The following is a 16,494-nucleotide window of genomic DNA, read 5'->3' as shown; positions in this document are numbered from 1 at the left end:
CATTGGTTAGCTCAAGGTTTGAGAAAAGTTAAGCTCAGGTGGAATCAGGCGTCATCATGGCAACACAGAATTTTACAAGAAACCTTTAAATTTTGTATAGAGAAGGAAAATAATCTGACACTTGCAGTTTGTTTCCTCCTGCTGCTTAAGAGAGATGAAAAAACAGCTGACACTTGCAACCTATTTCCTCCCTTTGGAGACCCATAGCCTTCCTGCCTGTTACCCTCTCAATACCATTAGGCTTTCCAGGCCGACAAAAAAGCACAGACAAACAAAAAAGCACAAGCTTGGAAATCACAGATGGGAGTATGGAATGCAAACAAGGAATCAAGTATCAAATTTAGAAGCACTTTATATTGGACAGTGTGGTAAAATTATATATATATAAATACATATATATATATATTAGATTTTAATAATGTCTAGGATGAATTTTGTAATCTCTATGGTGACCACTAAAATAACAGTAAAAATGTATCATCAACAGGGTAATAGAGAGGGAAAATAGAATTTAAAAAATATTAAGCAATCCAAAAAAGAGCAAGAGAAAAGAGAAAGAGCAATACAAAATAGGCAGAACAAATAATCAAATAGTGAGATGGTGATTTAAGCCCCAAATAACACTAATTTATTGGTAAACAGCTTAAATATTCCAATCAAAAGACAAAACTTGTCAGTAGATTTTTTAAAATAGTTACGATTTGCTGCTTAGAAGAGATTCACTTTCAGTATCAAGCCACAGAAGGCTGAAAGTGGAAAAATGGAAAAAGATATACCATGCAAATATTAACAAGAGAAATCTGATGTAGCAGTGGCAATATCAGATAAAGTAGATTTTAAAGCAAGGAGCATCAGTAAAGACAAAAAGAGACATTTACAAGTTGTTAACATTTTATTTTATAAGTGTATATAATTTATAAGTATAGGTATATACATCTAGAGTTTTCCCTGTTTATTTATATATGTGTGTGTATATACATATGTATTTGAAAAAAAATCCCATAATACACATATCATCCCTTTACCTATTTTTACTTAAAAAATGTATATCATAAATATATTTCCACTGAAAACTTTTGGTTCTGTTATAGTTTGTAAAGGCTACACTGTATTCTATGATATGACAGTAACGTGACTTCTTTAACATATTCCCTATTGCATATTCAAGTTGCTTAGTATTATAAATAACACTGCAATGAGCATTTTTATGAATATATGTTTGTGCATTTGTTGTATCATTTTGGTAGAATGCTGTTCCAGAAATTAAATTCTTGGATTCAAAGTTATACATATTTTAAAAACGTTCTAATATACATTCAACAAACTTTATTAGTTTATACTCCTGACAATTATGTAAGTGCTGGCAAAAGTTAAAAAAAAAACTGAAGCAACATAAAAAGACCATGAAGAGGGAAAACTTTAAGTAAATTAAGTTAAATTTATGTAATATGGCTGACAAAAAGATTGAGGGCTGCATATCCTGATGGAAAGATACTTAGGGCATGTCACTATTTGCTTACTTTCTGTTAAACTATGTGTTTATTTGTCACTGCGTGCAAATTCCACAAGACTACATTCTAGTACAACATTCAAACCCAGAAAAAGCATTAGTACCACTTTAATGCCACTGTCTTCATCAAAGCACAGTTACCTCCCCTGTTTATAAACTTTTAAAAATGCTTTTCTACACATTACACATACATGTCTTATTAAAATATATAAATCGGTCTCTTCAGTAAGTGGTGCTGGAAAGACTGGACAGCTACATGTAAAGGAATGAAATGAGAACATTCTCTAATAACATACACAAAAATAAACTCAAAATGACTTGAAGACCTAAATGTAAGACCAGATGCTATAAAACTCCTACAGGAAAGCATAAGCAGAGCACTCTTTGACAAAAATCACAGCAATATCTTTTTGGGATCTGCCTCCTGGACTAATGGAAATAAAAACAAAAATAAACAAATGAGACTTAATTGAACTTAAAAGCTTTTGACAGCAAAGGAAACCACCGACAAAATGGAGACAGCTTACAGAATGGGAGAAAATACTTGCAAATGAAGTGACCGGCAAGGGATCAGTCTCCAAAGTATACTGGTTGATGAAGACAGTGGCATTAAAGCGGTACTAATGCTTTTTCTGGGTTTGAATGTTGTACTAGAATGTAGTCTTGTGGAATTTGCACGCAGTGACAAATAAACACATAGTTTAACAGAAAGTAAGCAAATAGTGACATGCCCTAAGTATCTTTCCATCAGGATATGCAGCCCTCAATCTTTTTGTCAGCCATATTACATAAATTTAACTTAATTTACTTAAAGTTTTCCCTCTTCATGGTCTTTTTATGTTGCTTCAGTTTTTTTTTTAACCTTTGCCAGCACTTACATAATTGTCAGGAGTATAAACTAATAAAGTTTGTTATGTTAGAACGTTTTTAAAATATGTATACCTTTGAATCCAAGAATTTAATTTCTGGAACAGCATTCTACCAAAATGATACAACAAATGCACAAACATATATTCATAAAAATGCTCATTGCAGTGTTATTTATAATACTAAACAACTTGAATATGCAATAGGGAATATGTTAAAGAAGTCATGTTACTGTCATATCATAGAATACAGTGTAGCCTTTACAAACTATAACAGAACCAAAAGTTTTCAGTGGAAATATATTTATGATATACATTTTTTTAAGTAAAAATAGGTAAAGGGATGATATGTGTATTATGGGATTTTTTTTCAAATACATATGTATACACACACACACACATATATATAAATAAACAGGGAAAACTCTAGATGTATATATATGTATATATACTTATAAAATAAAATGTTAACAACTTGTAAATGTCCCTTTTTGTCTTTACTGATGCTCCTTGCTTTAAAATCTACTTTATCTGATATTACCACTGCTACATCAGATTTCTCTTGTTAATATTTGCATGGTATATCTTTTTCCATTTTTCCACTTTCAGCCTTCTGTGGCTTGATACTGAAAGTGAATCTCTTCTAAGCAGCAAATCGTAACTATTTTAAAAAATCCACTGACAAGTTTTGTCTTTTGATTGGAATGTTTATCAGTAAATTAGAGGTATATTTGTACTTAAATCTATAATCTTATTATTTGATTATTTGTTCTGTCTATTTTGTATTGCTCTTTCTCTTTTCTCTTGCTTAGTAATTTTTAAATTCTGTTTTCCCTTTCTATTACCTTGTTAATTATAATTTTTTCACTATTATTTTAGTGGTCACCCTAGAGATTACAAATTCATTAAAGTCTAATATAGATAACTTCACCATACTGTCCAACATAAAGAACTTCTAAATTTAATACTTGATTCCTTCCTTGCATTCCCTACGCCCACTGTGATTTTGAAGCTTGTGCTTTTTTGTCTGTGTATACCTGCCTTGAAAGTCTAAAGATATCAGTCCTACATTTTAGCCCTTTTTCATAACATAGGGGTTTTTATTGATGAACTTTTTATATTGTTTCATTTTTTTTTAACCTTTGCAAGCACTTCAAGAGATACCCTATTGTACGTATCTTTTGTGAAACTGTGTTAGTATCAGACTGGCTAAACTCCTAAGAATTGCTTAAAGAATCTGTGGGATATCAGATTTTGCCAAATAGCTCTCCGTAAAAAGGCTTCATCACAGCATCTGCATCTAACAGAGTGTGGAAGTGTCCATTTCCCCATAAACTAGTCAAAAAAATTATCAAATTTCTAAATTTTGATACTCATAGCTGAAATAGGGCAACACATAGTGGTTTGGATTTGCATTTCTTTGAAGTTGAGTCTTTTTTTGTATGTTTATCGGTCACTGGTATTTCTTTTCTTTTTTCTTTTTTTAAATTAATTAATTAATTAATTATTTCGTTTCTTTTTATTAGTTGGAGGCTAATTACTTTACGATATTGTAGTGGTTTTTGCCATACATTGACATGAATCAGCCATGCATTTACATGTGTTCCCCATCCCTATCCCCCCTCCCGCCTCCCTCCCCATCCCATCCCTCTGGGGCATTGAAACAAGTATACTATCAAGGGTGAAATAGATCACCAGCCCAGGTTGGATGCATGAGACAAGTGTTCAGGGCTGGTGCACTGGTATTTCTTTTCTGCAAACAAATCCATTCGAGTCTTTGGCATACTTTCTATTGGGTTATCATATTATTAATGATCAGTAAGAGTTTTTAGATGATTGCAAATAGGCTGTTTGACATTATGCTCCTGGGTTTTTTGTTTCTTTGTTTCTAAAAATTTTACATAAGTTTTAAATGTCTTTATAATCAATTTCTAAATGTTTCCCTGTGATGGAGAGTATAAATTGGTCACAGTCCATTGAGTTCTGAAAAGCCTTAGTGGCTCTAAGGCACTGGTCTTCCAGTGCCTGGGCTTCCTAGTTCACCTCCTGAAAGGGCCTCCCCCACACAGGGGCCCCTCACCCAGGGAGCTTCCTTCTGGGGTGTCAGATTTCAATGTTCTAAGAGAGAGGTTGCCTGAAGAGTTTATATTTAGTGTAGGACTCCCCAGCCCAGACAGCTGGATGTCTGGGGACTAAATTCTGCAGACTTTGTCCCTGCCTTCTGGGATTATTCTGAGGGGCTTGTATAGATGGTACAATGAAATTGTAACAGAAGGCAGAGGGTGAAAAAAACTTTTTTCCTGGCGATGCTATTTGGGATCCAGTGAACTGTGCCTTTTGTGAGAGAAAAAGGACATGAATTTCAGGGACATTGCCCATAGACCTTTACTTTGGCCACAGATCCTACCTACTATCTGCTGGAAGGCGCTGAACAGTGTATGTTCCTGCTACTCGGGGCTCTACAGTGCATGAAAGGCAGATAGTGGAGATATCTCACCACTGTCATGGTCTGATGAAAATCCACCTGTTGAGCCTCATTTCCATTAGTGGGATAATACAGTTGGTCCTTTTCTGGGTGTGATGAGACTTATTTGATTACAGGCTTATGCAAAATCCCAATAAAACTCCTTGAATGGAAAACAGGTTAATCTGGGAAGTCACTGTTTTTTCAGGTACTGGGTTCATCAACCAGGAGTCATCTATTAAGTTCTCAGACACCTGACGGAAGATCATCAATGAAGCTAGAACTTCAAAAAGTTGTAAACCACTTGTGCAAAACTGCCAACCAAGATCGGACAGCTGAATGTCCTTCTAAAGACGAATTTATAGATCCCATTGAAAAACCTACTGGTTTCATTTAGGAAAACTTTATATTTAAAATGTTAATAATTACTAGTCTGTTTTCAAAGCTGTGAAATAGTTTACAGCAACTAGAAAGCATTCTTAATGTGGCATAAAATAACGTCAACAAATGAATGAGTCTTTTGTTATTTTTACAACCTAATTTGTAAATGTCAAACGAAAATGGCTTGACGCCATTTCCTCATTACAAAAACAATGAATGTGACGTAAAACCGGGAAAAAAAAGGGGGGGCACAACAAAAGAAAGTTAAACCTCTCCTTGCGCTCTCTACTCCGCTTCCTGACACCCCTTCCCTGGCCCATGTAGGTGCGGCAACTACCCTAGGACAACGCTAGTCTTAGAGATAGTCCTCAGAGAAGCTGCAGAAAAGGCCGAAGCCAAGGCCTGGAGGTGGAAGGGGGGATGCAGACCCTCCCTGGCAACAAGAGAAGGGCAAACTCCAACCGCAGGGAGGTGATGCCACTTGTGGGCTCTCAGATTGGAGGGAAACGAGCTGAGTGACGGGGCCTCGCGCACAGCTGGGTGGAGGGGGAGACTGTGCGTGAGGAGGTGGAGGGGAGGGTCCTGCTGAACTCCCCACCAGCCCCTGGGAGGGGGGATCGGAGAGCGAGCTCGGCGGTGACGCGGGGCCCTCACGTGACCGCGAGCTGCAGAGCGACGCAGCCTTCGGTGCAGTAGTCACTCCAGTCTGGGTACCAGCTCCCCGCTGCCCTGCACACGGTGGGCTGGCATCGGGCCCGCGGCAAGCAGAGCAGGTAAGGGCCCCGCGCACTGAAGCCAGGGCGGCAGCGGACTGCCAAGCCCGGAGCTGGCCTGGGGGTGGGGGAGAAAGCGGGCTCAAGTTCCTGGAGCCTTCGCTCCGATTCTCCAAGCCCTGCTCCTCCTACCTAAGTCTGTGCTGGGGAAACCTGGGCTTTGACAGGGCGGATGGTGGGGGGAGTGTCTCAAGAGGGAAATGCAGAGATTGAGATGTTCCTTCTTCTCTGACTCTAATCGCTGATTGCACACGTCCGCTCCGCTTCCAGCTGGTTTCAGTGGAAGGGACACGCCGCCACGGTGGCGTTTGCAGAGAAAATGGTGGGCCTTAGTGACTGGACGGCGGGTTTGGTGCGGGTGGCGTCTCGCAAGGTGCGGAGGGACGTTTGATAACCGGGTTCCTGAATCCAGAAAGGCGAGTATTGGGATCTGTGTCCTGGGTGCTAGTCCAAGCACTCAGTGCCTTTTCTCCTGTCTGACGACAGGATTCGTGTGGCAGTGTTTGTGGCGAGGAGAGGGAAGGAGAAGAGCAAACGGCACAGGATCTGCAGAGGTTAGTGTGGGCACGGACACTCGCTGTGAACCGTTGAAGTGCTATGTGATTATTCTCTGTGACAGGAACTTAGGCGCCGCTCTCTGGTTGCTATATAGGGTGGCTCTATAGGGGACTTTCTCTAAACTGTGTTTACTTACCAAACTTACCAAGCTTGGACTTTTTAACTTAAAGTGTATGTTGAAGACATACCAATAAAGACAGCAACTTTTCTATGAATGCTTTTTTTTTGCACCTCAGATAATACTGCGAAAATACAATTGCTGTCTCAAAGAACTACTTTTTTTTTTTTTTTTAGATAACCTTTGCAGGGGACGGATGGAGATTTTGCAGAAGCCCCCGAACCCCAACACACATACCGTCTCTTTTGTTGGAGACTGCTAGAGATGGGTTTAAGGAGAAGTAGATGGCAGTAGGCTGTCATTCTAGAGTATAGGATCTAGGGGCCTCCATCTGTCTCCCCGTTTTCCAGTTTTTCAGATTCTTTCACCTATTGGCACAGGTGAAGGAAATGATAGACTTTGGGGAGAAGGCCTAGAATCCTACAGGTGATTTTAGAATAATTCGCCTCTGCTGCTCCCCTTTTACCTGCCTCCCTTTTCCACCCTGCCTGTTTCAGTGCTGGAGAAGCCCTAGGTTTTGTTTGCCAGAGAACAGGTGTCTAAATCAGATTGTTGTTGTTTTGCCACCAAGTCATGTCTGACTCTTTTGCAACCCCATGGGCTGTAGCCAGCCAGACTCCTCTGTCCATGGGATTTCCCAAGCTAGAATACTGGAGTGGATTGCCATTTCCTTCTCCAGGGGATCTTCCTGACCCAGGGTTTGAACCCAAATCTCCTGCATTGACAGGCATTGGCAGGCAAATACTTTACCACTGAGCCACCAAGCCACCAGGGAAGCCCAGTAAGGCAGGTACCGGGTCTCATGTTTTAGATGCTGAAATGTCATAAGTACTCAACATTTATCTTTCTTTTTTTCTCTGTTTGTTCCTAGGTCTTCCCACAGGGCAACAGTAGGGCTGTTTACCACTGAAAGCAAAGGAAAGTGGAGACTGGCCTGGGACTGTGGAGGTTGGTGTGAAGATGGGCAGTGCATAGGGGTAACAAGCGAGGATGGGCATATAAGATGGCTGAGACTTGAGAGAGTCTCAGTGGAGGGTTCTTCCACTTCTTCTGCACTCTGCCAGATTTCCCTTGTGTTGCCATCCTCCCTGCTGATATCAGTGCAGGAAATGGTAGGAATATTGGGGTAAGGGTGGGCTGCAATGGGGCTGAGAGAAGACTTGAGAGGATGGATCATATTAGCAAATTGGACATGGGCTCTCACAAGGCAGGGATTGGAGTCAGGGATCAGGGTCCTTGTCCATTCTGTGAAGGATCTGATCTCTAGTCCCTGTTTGTTTACTTGTCCACAGCTGGGTCTACAGGTCTGAAAGGCTTGAGATCACTGGAAGCAAGGAAATAAGGAGGAAATTATTCCTGATCAGTATATGCTGGTAAGAGGATGGGTATTGCCTGGGTAGACATTTAAGGTAGGTTGTTGGAGATGAGTGTCTATCTGGAGGTATGCAGTGTCCAGTCTGGAGGATACTCAGCCTCCCCCTTTTCCAGGCACTTTCCCCACCATCCATTCACTTACCCCACACCTTCACCTTTATTGTGATAACAGGGAATGGGGTAAATTGAAGAGGATAGAGAGGTGGTTTGTTAATAATATATCTGTCATGGTAAACAAAATCTTCACTCCTGTCTGTTCCTCCATCTGTCTGTCTGTCTCTAGGTCCACAGATCTCATGAGTTTATAGATCTCCTTTAGGCTATACCTCCAATCAAGAAAAGGAAAGAGGTGGGAATTGCCTTGGTCATTACAGGTTGGTATGAGGGTGGGGACCTGTGAGAGTGGTGACCAGAGTAGCTCCAGTAAAAATCAGGGTGTGAGGGCTTCAGTCTACCATCCATAGTCAGCGCTACCACCATCCTTTCCATTGTTCATTTGATGTAAGAAAATGTGTATGGAAGTACCCTGGGGGAAATTGTTAGGCACTGGGAAAGATGAAGAGGAGATAAAATAAAAGGGATGAAAAGAAAATTTGCTAATTATCCTCTTCTCCCACAAAGCACATCATTTTTACACTTTCCTATTCTTCTGTGTATCTGTCTGTGTGATGCACAGAATTAGAAGAGAAACTTTAGCCCATTTCCTTCCTCCACTTCTAGGTCCATCTCCAGTGGCAGCTGTGGTGGCCTTTGAGTGACTGAAGACCAGCACCCTTGCAGGCTTACATGCAAACCTACTACCCTCTTTTCCCAGTCTAATTGAGCCCCTTTGTATATTGTTCTTGCCTTCATCAAGGGTGATTACATGGGTCGCATTCAGGAAGTGGGCTTGGTGACTGCAGGACTGATGATCTGGGCTGGTGCCTGCTACTGCATTTACAGATTAACCAAGGGAAGAGCCCAGAGTGTGAGGCGACTTGCCAGAAATGGGTCCAAAGTCAAGATGGAGACTGTGGCTGGGATACAAAACCAGACTTTGGCCATGTGTGAAGCCATGGTTGGGACAGAGGTTGAGACTAGACCCAAGCCCAAGACCAGAAAAGAAACTGGAGCAAGAGATAGGTCTGGAGCTGAAGTAGAGACTAAGGTCACTGCTACAGACAGAAGCAAAGTCTATTCTCAAGCCAAGGCAACGGCTGAGGCAGAGACAGAGACCCAATCTGAGGCCAAAACAGTGGCTGGAATAGTGATAACAGAGGCAGTGATTCTGACTGATGCCAAAGCCAGTGAAGTGGCCATGAAAGAGGCAGTGACCCAAACTGACTCTGAGGCTGGGAAACTAATCAAGAAAGAGGCAGTGACCCAGACCAAAGCTAAAGCTTGGGCACTTGGTACCAAGGTAGAGACCAAGAAAGAAGCAATGACCCAGACCAAAGCAGAAACTCATATATTGGCTGAAAAAGAGATAGAAATGAACAGAGTGGTGGTGACACAGAATGAGGCCTTGGCAGTAATCAGGGAAGTGACCAAGACGGGCACCATAAACAAGATCAGAAGTGTGACTGACACCAAGGCAAGAGCCCTGGAAGAGACTGTGAGTGTGGCTAAGACTCTGTCTGAGGTCTGGTCTAGTACCTCAGTTGATGCTCAGGGAAATCCTAATTTTGTGTCCGAGGCAGAAGCTGGAGCAGTCATGAAGCCCTGTTCACTATCTCAGGCTGTGGCCAAGATCCAGATTGACAGCGTTCTTGGTACTGAGGTTGAGGCCAAGGGGAATTGCAAAACCATGTCTCAGGCAGGGTCTTTGGCAGATATGAGAGCTTCTGCTCAGCCTCAAGTTGTAGCCAAGGCCCAGACTGAGGCCATGCTTGGGGTGGCAGTTGATGTTGGGGCTTATACCAAGGCCACATGTGAAGCAGGGGTCAGGGCAGATACAAGTGTTTCTACAGAATCTCAGACTGAGACCAAGAAACAGACTGAGATAGTGTCTGGTGTCAGGGTTGATGACAGGGGAAATACCAATGTCATATCTAGGGCAGTGATGGGAGCTGACATGACGGCTGCCACACAGCCTCTAGTTGTAGCTGATACTCAGGTTGAATTTGTGCCTGATGCCTGGGTTAAGGGTAGAGGCAGTTCCTATGCTGTATCCATGGTGAGGGCTGGAACAGACACTGAGTCCTATACACAGCCTCAGCCTATGATCAGTGTCCAGGCTGATGCCTTGCCTGATGACAGGGTTAAGGCTCAAGGCAATGCCAACACCAAGTCTAAAGAAGAAGCTAGGACAGACACAAAGGCACAGACTTCCACCAAGAGCCAGGCTGAGGCTCTACCTACCACCAGACGTAAAGCTAGGAGCAAAGCCAAAGGCAAGAGTAAGGCAGGGCTTGGAATAGAGATGAAAACCTGTGCACAGCCTCAAGCTGGTGTCAGGGCCCAAGCTGATGTTTTCCCTGATTCCAGAATTGATGGCAAGGGTGATCCTGATGCCAATTCCAGAGCAGGGGCTAAGGTAGAACTGAGGGCCTCTGGTGAACCTCAGGATATGGCCATTTCCCAGGGCGAGGTCTTACCTGATGGCCAGAATAAGGTCCAGGATAATCCCAATGCTGTTTCTAAGGCAGGGACTGGGTCAGATATAAAGAGTTCTGCTCAGCCCCAGGCTGTGGCCAGTTCCCAGGGGGAAGCCTTGCCTGGTGTCAAGAAGAAGGCTCTGGGCAGTGCCAGTGCTGTGTCTAAGGCAGGGGCTGGTCCAGATGCAAAGGGCTCGGCCCAGCCTCCAACAAATGTAACAGGCCCTGCCCAGCTCCAGGCTGTGGCCAGTTCCCAGGGTGAGGCTTTGTGTAGTGTCAAAAATAAGACTCGGGGTGATGCCACTGCTGTGTCTAAAGCAGGGAATGGACAGGATACAAAGAGCTCTGCCCAGCCCCAGGCTGTGGCCAGTACCCAGGGTGAGGCCTTGCCTGGTGTCAAGAAGAAGGCTCGGGGCAGTGCTGGTGCTGTGTCTAAGGCAGGGGCTGGGCCAGATACCACAGGCTCTGCTCAGCCCCAAGCTGTGGTCAGTTCTCAGAGTGAAACCTCACCTGGTACTAAGAATAAGGTCCGGGGCAATCCCAATGCTGCGTCTAAGGCAGGGGCTGGGCCAGATGCAAAGGCCTCTGCTCAGCCTCCAACAGATACAACAGGCCCTGCTCAGCCCCAGGCTATGGGCAATTCCTGGGGTGAAGCCTCACCTGTTACTAAGAATAAGGCCCAGGGCAATCCCAGTGCCATGTCTACAGCAGGGACTGGGCCAGATGCAACGTGTTCTGCCCAGTCTCAAACAGATACAACAAACACTGCCCAGCCCCAAGGTATGGTCAGTTCGCAGGGTGAGGCCTTGCCTGGTGCCAAAAATAACATCAGGGGTAAGCCCAACGATTTGTGCAAGGAAGAGGCTGGAGCAGACCCCATGGGCTCTGCTCAGCCTCAAGCTGAGTCTGATTCCCCAGGAGAATCCTTGCCTGGTGCCAGAAGTAAGGTCCGGGGCAATCCCAGTACAGTGTCTAAGGTGAAATCTGAACCAGATACCAAGGGCTGTGTTCAACCCCAGGCTGCAGCCAGTTCCCAGGGTGAGACCTCGTGTGGTACTAAGAAGAAGACTCGGGGCAGTGCCAGTGCTGCAACCAAGGCAGGCTCTAAGCCAGATACCAAGGGCTGTGTTCAGCCACAGGCTGCAGCCAGTTCCCAGGGTGAGACCTCGTGTGGTACTAAGAAGAAGGCTCGGGGCAGTGCCAGTGCTGTGTCTAAGGCAGGTGCTGGGCCAGATGCAGTGGACTCTGTGCAGCTGCAAACAGATACAACAGGCTCTGCCCCATCCCAGGCTGTGGCCAGTTCCCAGGGGAATGCCTTGCTTGGTGCCAGGAGTAAGGTCAGGGGCAATCGCATTACTGAGTCTAAGGGAGAGACTGGAGCAGGTATGGTGGGCTCTGGCCAGTGTCAGTCTTTAGCCCATTCCCAGAGCAAGACCTCGTTGGGGGTAAAGGACAAGGCTAAGCATAAGTGCGAGGCAGAAGCCACGGGAGATGTCTCTGTAAAGCCCGAGGCTAAGGCCACGTGCACTTCAGAGAGTGAAGGTGGGGCAGGCACTCAGGCCTGCACAAAGTCTCAGTCTAAGGTCCACGACTACTACTGGAATGGGATTGGTGTTGAGGACTGGGTTGCTTCAGAGCGATGGATCAAATTTAGGTTTCAGGCTAGGGATGGATACTGGGAGAATAGCACGTCCTGGGCTGATGATGAGAATGAAGCCAACACCGAGTCCTGGAGTGTGGCTAGGAGTGAGAATGAGGTTGGTATTCAGTCCTGGGCCGGAGCTGGGGACCAGGCCAGTGGAGGGTTCTGGGCTGGGAGTCATGCCAATCAACAGTCCTGGGCTGGAGGACAGGCCAATGGAGGTTACTGGGTAGAGGCTACAGACAGGGCTGTTGGAGGGTCCTGGACTGTAGCTGAGAACCAGGCCAGTGGGACTTCTTGGGCTGGCACTGGGAACCAGACTGTTGTGGTGCCCTGGACTGGAGCTCAGGTGAGTGACAGTTCCTGGGCTGGGGGCCAGACCAGTGGGGTATCTTGGACTGGAGGAGAGGCCATTGGAGTGTCCTGGGCTGTGGTTGAGAACCAGGCCAATGGAGCATCCTGGACTGGGGCTGAGGCACAGGCTGGTGGAAGGTCCCAGGATGGGGCTGGGATTCAGGCTAATGGAGCCTCCTGGGCTCAGGCTACAGCTGGGAATGTGGTTAACATTGGGTACTGGGCTGTGGCTGTGGACCAGGCTACTGGAGGTTCCTGGATTCTGACTAGTGACCTCTCTGGTGGTGCAACCTGGGTTGGGACTAGTGATCTGGCCAAGCCTAGACTTGAGGTTCAGGCCAGTGAAAATGTGTCCTGGACTGGGACTGGGCTGGGGCCTGGAAACCAGTCCAGTGGAAAGGCCTGGGCTGTCACTGCCAACCAAGCCAGCGGAGGGTCTGGGCTAGCGTCTGTGGATCAGTCCAGTGGTGTGTCCTGGGTTACAACTGGAGAACAAGCCAGTGGAGGGGCTAGGGCAGGGATTGTAGGCCAGTCCAGTGTTGGGTCCTGGTCTGGCACTGGGAACCAGGCCAGTGAAGGATTATTGGTTGGGACCGTGGAGCAGGCCAGTGGGGGTTCCTGGACTGGGACTAGTGATCAGTCTTATGGTGGGTCCAAGCCTGGATTTGAGGATCAGGTCAGTGAAGAAGGTTCTTTGGCCCATACTGGTGGTCAGGCTGATGGACAGTCTAGGTTGGGACCCGAGGACCAGTCCAGTGGAGGGTCCTGGGCTAACTCTGGGGACCAAGCCAGTGGAGGGTTCTTGGTTGGAGCTGTGGACCAGGCCAGTAAAGGGTCCTGGGTTGGACCTGGGCATCAGGCTGGTGGTGAGGCAAAGCCTAGGTATGAGGAACAGGCCAAATCTGGAAGAGTATCTTGGGCTGACAGTGCAGGTCAGGCTAGTGGAGGGTCTATACTGGGGCCGAGGGACCAGTCTGTTGGAGATTCCTGGGCTGCTATTGGAGACCAAGCCAGTGGAGGATCCAGGCCAGTGCCTGAGAATCAGTCCAGTGGATGGTTCTATGCTTGCAGTGGGAGTCAGGCCAATACAGGAGGATCCTGGGGTGGCGCTGGTGGCCAGGCAGTTAGAGGGCCTGGGCTCGATCCCATGAACCAGTCCAGTGGTGGGTCCTGGGCTGATAATGGGAGTCAAGCCAGTGGAGGGTCTTGGGCTGGGGCTGCGGATCAGGCTGGTAGCTGTTCCAAACCTGGGTTTGAGGATCAGGCCAGTGGCGGAGTGTTCTGGTCCAGTGCTCAGGACCAGGCCATTGGAGGGTCTAGTCCAAGGCTTGCAGACCAGGCCAGTGGTGGGTCCTGGACTGGTACTGGGAGTCAGGCCAGTGAAAGGTCCTGGATTGTGACTGGAGATCAAGGCAGTAGCTGTTCCAAATCTGGATTTGAGGATCAGGCCAGTGGAGGAGGCTCCTGGGTTGGCACTGGGGATCAGGCTTGTGGAAAATCCTGGACTGGCTCTAAGCCTGCGAATGAGGCCAGTAGAGCATCTAGCATGGGGCCTGAAGAGCAGGCGAGTGGAGGGTCGTGGACGAGCCCTGGAGATCAGCCCAGTAGAAAGTCTCAGGTAAATGCTGGAGTGGAGGCCAGGGAGGGATCCTGGTTTGGAGCCGGGAGTGAGGCTAGCACAGGGTCTTGGTTCTGGAGAGGGGAGGAAGTTGGTATTGTATCTAGTCCTGGGGCTAAAAATGAAGCCAGTATTAAATCCAGCTCAGTAGTTGGGAAAGAAGCCATCATTGGCTCCAGATTTGGGGCTAAGAACAAGGCCAGTATTGGGTCCTGGATGGAATCTGATGAAGCTGTCTATATGGATTCTTGTTTGGGAGCTGAGGCTGGAGCTGTGGCTGGAGCTGAGGCCAGGCAAGAGTCTTGGCTGTGGGATGGAGATGTAGCCAATACAGGTTCTAGGCTTGGGGCTGGGGCAGAGGCTAGTGGGCGGTCCTGGGCTTTGGCTGGGGATGTAGATGAGGATGAGCTAAGTAGAGCATCCAGCCCTGATATTGAGGAGATCAGTTTAAGGTCCTTGTTTTGGGCTGACAGTGAGAACAGTAATGCACTCAGATCTAAGTGTGAGAAAGATGTTAGTTTTGAGCGTGGGGCTAGACATAAGGTCAGCAACAAGGACAAGCTGGAGGCTGCTGGTGGAGTCAATGTAAAGTCTTGTTCCTGGGATGGTAAAAGAAACAGAAGTGAGGATAAATCTGTGCCTAAGACTAAAGCCAAAAAAACAGCTGAGTCAAGAGTCTCATGTCCATCCATGGTCCCTGGGGCAGGACTGGGGTCATGGGCAGGAGCCATGATCTGGACAGAAATGAAATTTCCATACCAAAATGAGTCTTGCTTCCCACCTGAAGATGAACTCAGAAAGCAGATCAGGTCTGGGGAGAAAACTCAGCCCTGGGTTTGCCGTTGTAAACGTGAAAATAACGTGGATCCACGAGAGCTTGAAAAACTCATTTGCATGATTGAGATGACTGAAGATCCTTCTATTCATGAAATAGCCAATAATGCTCTATATAACAGTCGTGATTACCCATTTTCCCATGAAATAATTCGTAATGCAGGTAGAATCTCAATTATTGAAGGCTTGCTTAATAATCCCTATCCCAGTGTTAGGCAGAAGGCTTTAAATGCACTGAATAACATCTCAGTGGCTGCTGAAAACCATAGGAAGGTTAAAACATACTTAAATCAAGTGTGTGAAGACACCATCACCTATCCCTTGAATTCAAATGTGCAGCTGGCTGGACTGAGATTGATAAAACACCTGACTATTATCAGTGAGTATCAGCATATGGTTACAAATTACATTTCAGAATTTCTTCGTTTGTTAACTGTGGGAAGTGGAGAAACTAAAGACCATATTTTGGGAATGCTTTTAAATTTCTCTAAAAATCCCTCTATGACAAAGGACTTGCTCATTGCCAATGCACCAGCATCACTGATTAATATCTTTAGCAAGAAAGAGACAAAGGAGAATATTCTTAATGCTCTTTCACTATTTGAAAATATAAATTACCATTTTAAAAGAAGAGCAAAAGTATTTACCCAAGACAAATTCAGTAAAAATTCCCTTTATTTCATATTCCAACGACCTAAAGCATGTGCCAAGAGACTTCGCATCTTAGCAGCAGAATACAATGACCCTGAGGTGAAAGAAAGAGTTGAGCTGTTATTAAGTAAACTATGATTAGTTGTAATTTTCCAAACAAATTTGAGTAATATTTTGGTTTTGCAGCTTGGAAGTAATGCACATTGTAAATCGCATTATAATTTCTAAAGTGATGTTGCTTATGATGGTCGATAGCTGGACCATTTTATGAACACCAAATGAATTCAATCTTGTACTGAAAATACATGTGTTGATTTTTACCTTGTCTGGATTGAGATATTTTTGGTATGCTTCATGAGCAGAAACTGAACTGATTCTTCATAAGTAAGCTTTGGTCCTTTGTGTGGACTTACGTTTATACATTTGAGACTTTATTTTTATGTCATCAATAAAGTTGTGTGTTTTAAGCAGAAGAAAAGCCACATCTTTGTCCTTGAACCTATGATCTATTTGGAGAGGCAAGATGTATGGGAACAAAAAGGTCCTAGCAGCATGTTAGAGCCTCTGGTCACGGCCAGCTCTTTCCTATTAGTGCTTAAAGGCAACAGAAACTTCTGCAGGCAACAGTGTTCAGGGAAACTTTTACAGAGGAGGGGGCACTTAAGTAGGCTGGGCATGAAGGATGGGCTAAAAACAGAACAGGGCAGAAAGGCATTGGAGAAGGGAGGAGTGATGGGAAAAAAGGCATGGAGGTGGTACTTTTGCTCCACAGAGG

General features: G+C 45.3%; 1 protein-coding gene and 1 long non-coding RNA gene across 3 annotated transcripts; both read left to right on the top strand.

The window, feature by feature from the left end:
* The first annotated feature begins 5,607 nt into the window (after positions 1 to 5,607).
* LOC136153204 (uncharacterized) lies at positions 5,608 to 7,596 on the top strand. The gene is made up of 3 exons (XR_010660371.1): positions 5,608 to 5,994; positions 6,481 to 6,548; positions 7,542 to 7,596. It is a non-coding gene; the product is annotated as an uncharacterized lncRNA (long non-coding RNA).
* Positions 7,597 to 7,960: 364 nt separating this feature from the next.
* Positions 7,961 to 16,142, top strand: ARMCX4 (armadillo repeat containing X-linked 4). 2 transcript variants are annotated; one of them, XM_065916160.1, is made up of 3 exons: positions 7,961 to 8,043; positions 8,328 to 8,393; positions 8,765 to 16,142. In XM_065916160.1, the coding sequence occupies exon 3, from the start codon at positions 8,910 to 8,912 to the stop codon at positions 15,855 to 15,857; it is 6,948 nt and encodes a 2,315-aa protein (XP_065772232.1). In that variant the 5' UTR covers positions 7,961 to 8,043; positions 8,328 to 8,393; positions 8,765 to 8,909; the 3' UTR covers positions 15,858 to 16,142. The 2 variants fall into 2 exon arrangements, with proteins under 2 accessions (XP_065772232.1, XP_065772231.1); XM_065916159.1 differs by having other exon boundaries at positions 8,328 to 8,418.
* The last annotated feature ends 352 nt before the right edge of the window (positions 16,143 to 16,494 follow it).

The sequence above is a fragment of the Muntiacus reevesi genome, chromosome X (genome assembly GCF_963930625.1).
Source record: "Muntiacus reevesi chromosome X, mMunRee1.1, whole genome shotgun sequence".
NCBI lineage: Eukaryota > Metazoa > Chordata > Mammalia > Artiodactyla > Cervidae > Muntiacus > Muntiacus reevesi.
The sequence above is the reverse complement of the archived record's forward strand: the minus strand, read 5'-3'. Positions and strand labels throughout refer to the sequence as shown.

Bases quoted from the DNA above. Each gene is read 5' to 3' on its own strand.
- ARMCX4 (XM_065916160.1), top strand. From the start codon at position 8,910: ATGGGTCGCATTCAGGAAGTGGGCTTGGTGACTGCAGGACTGATGATC.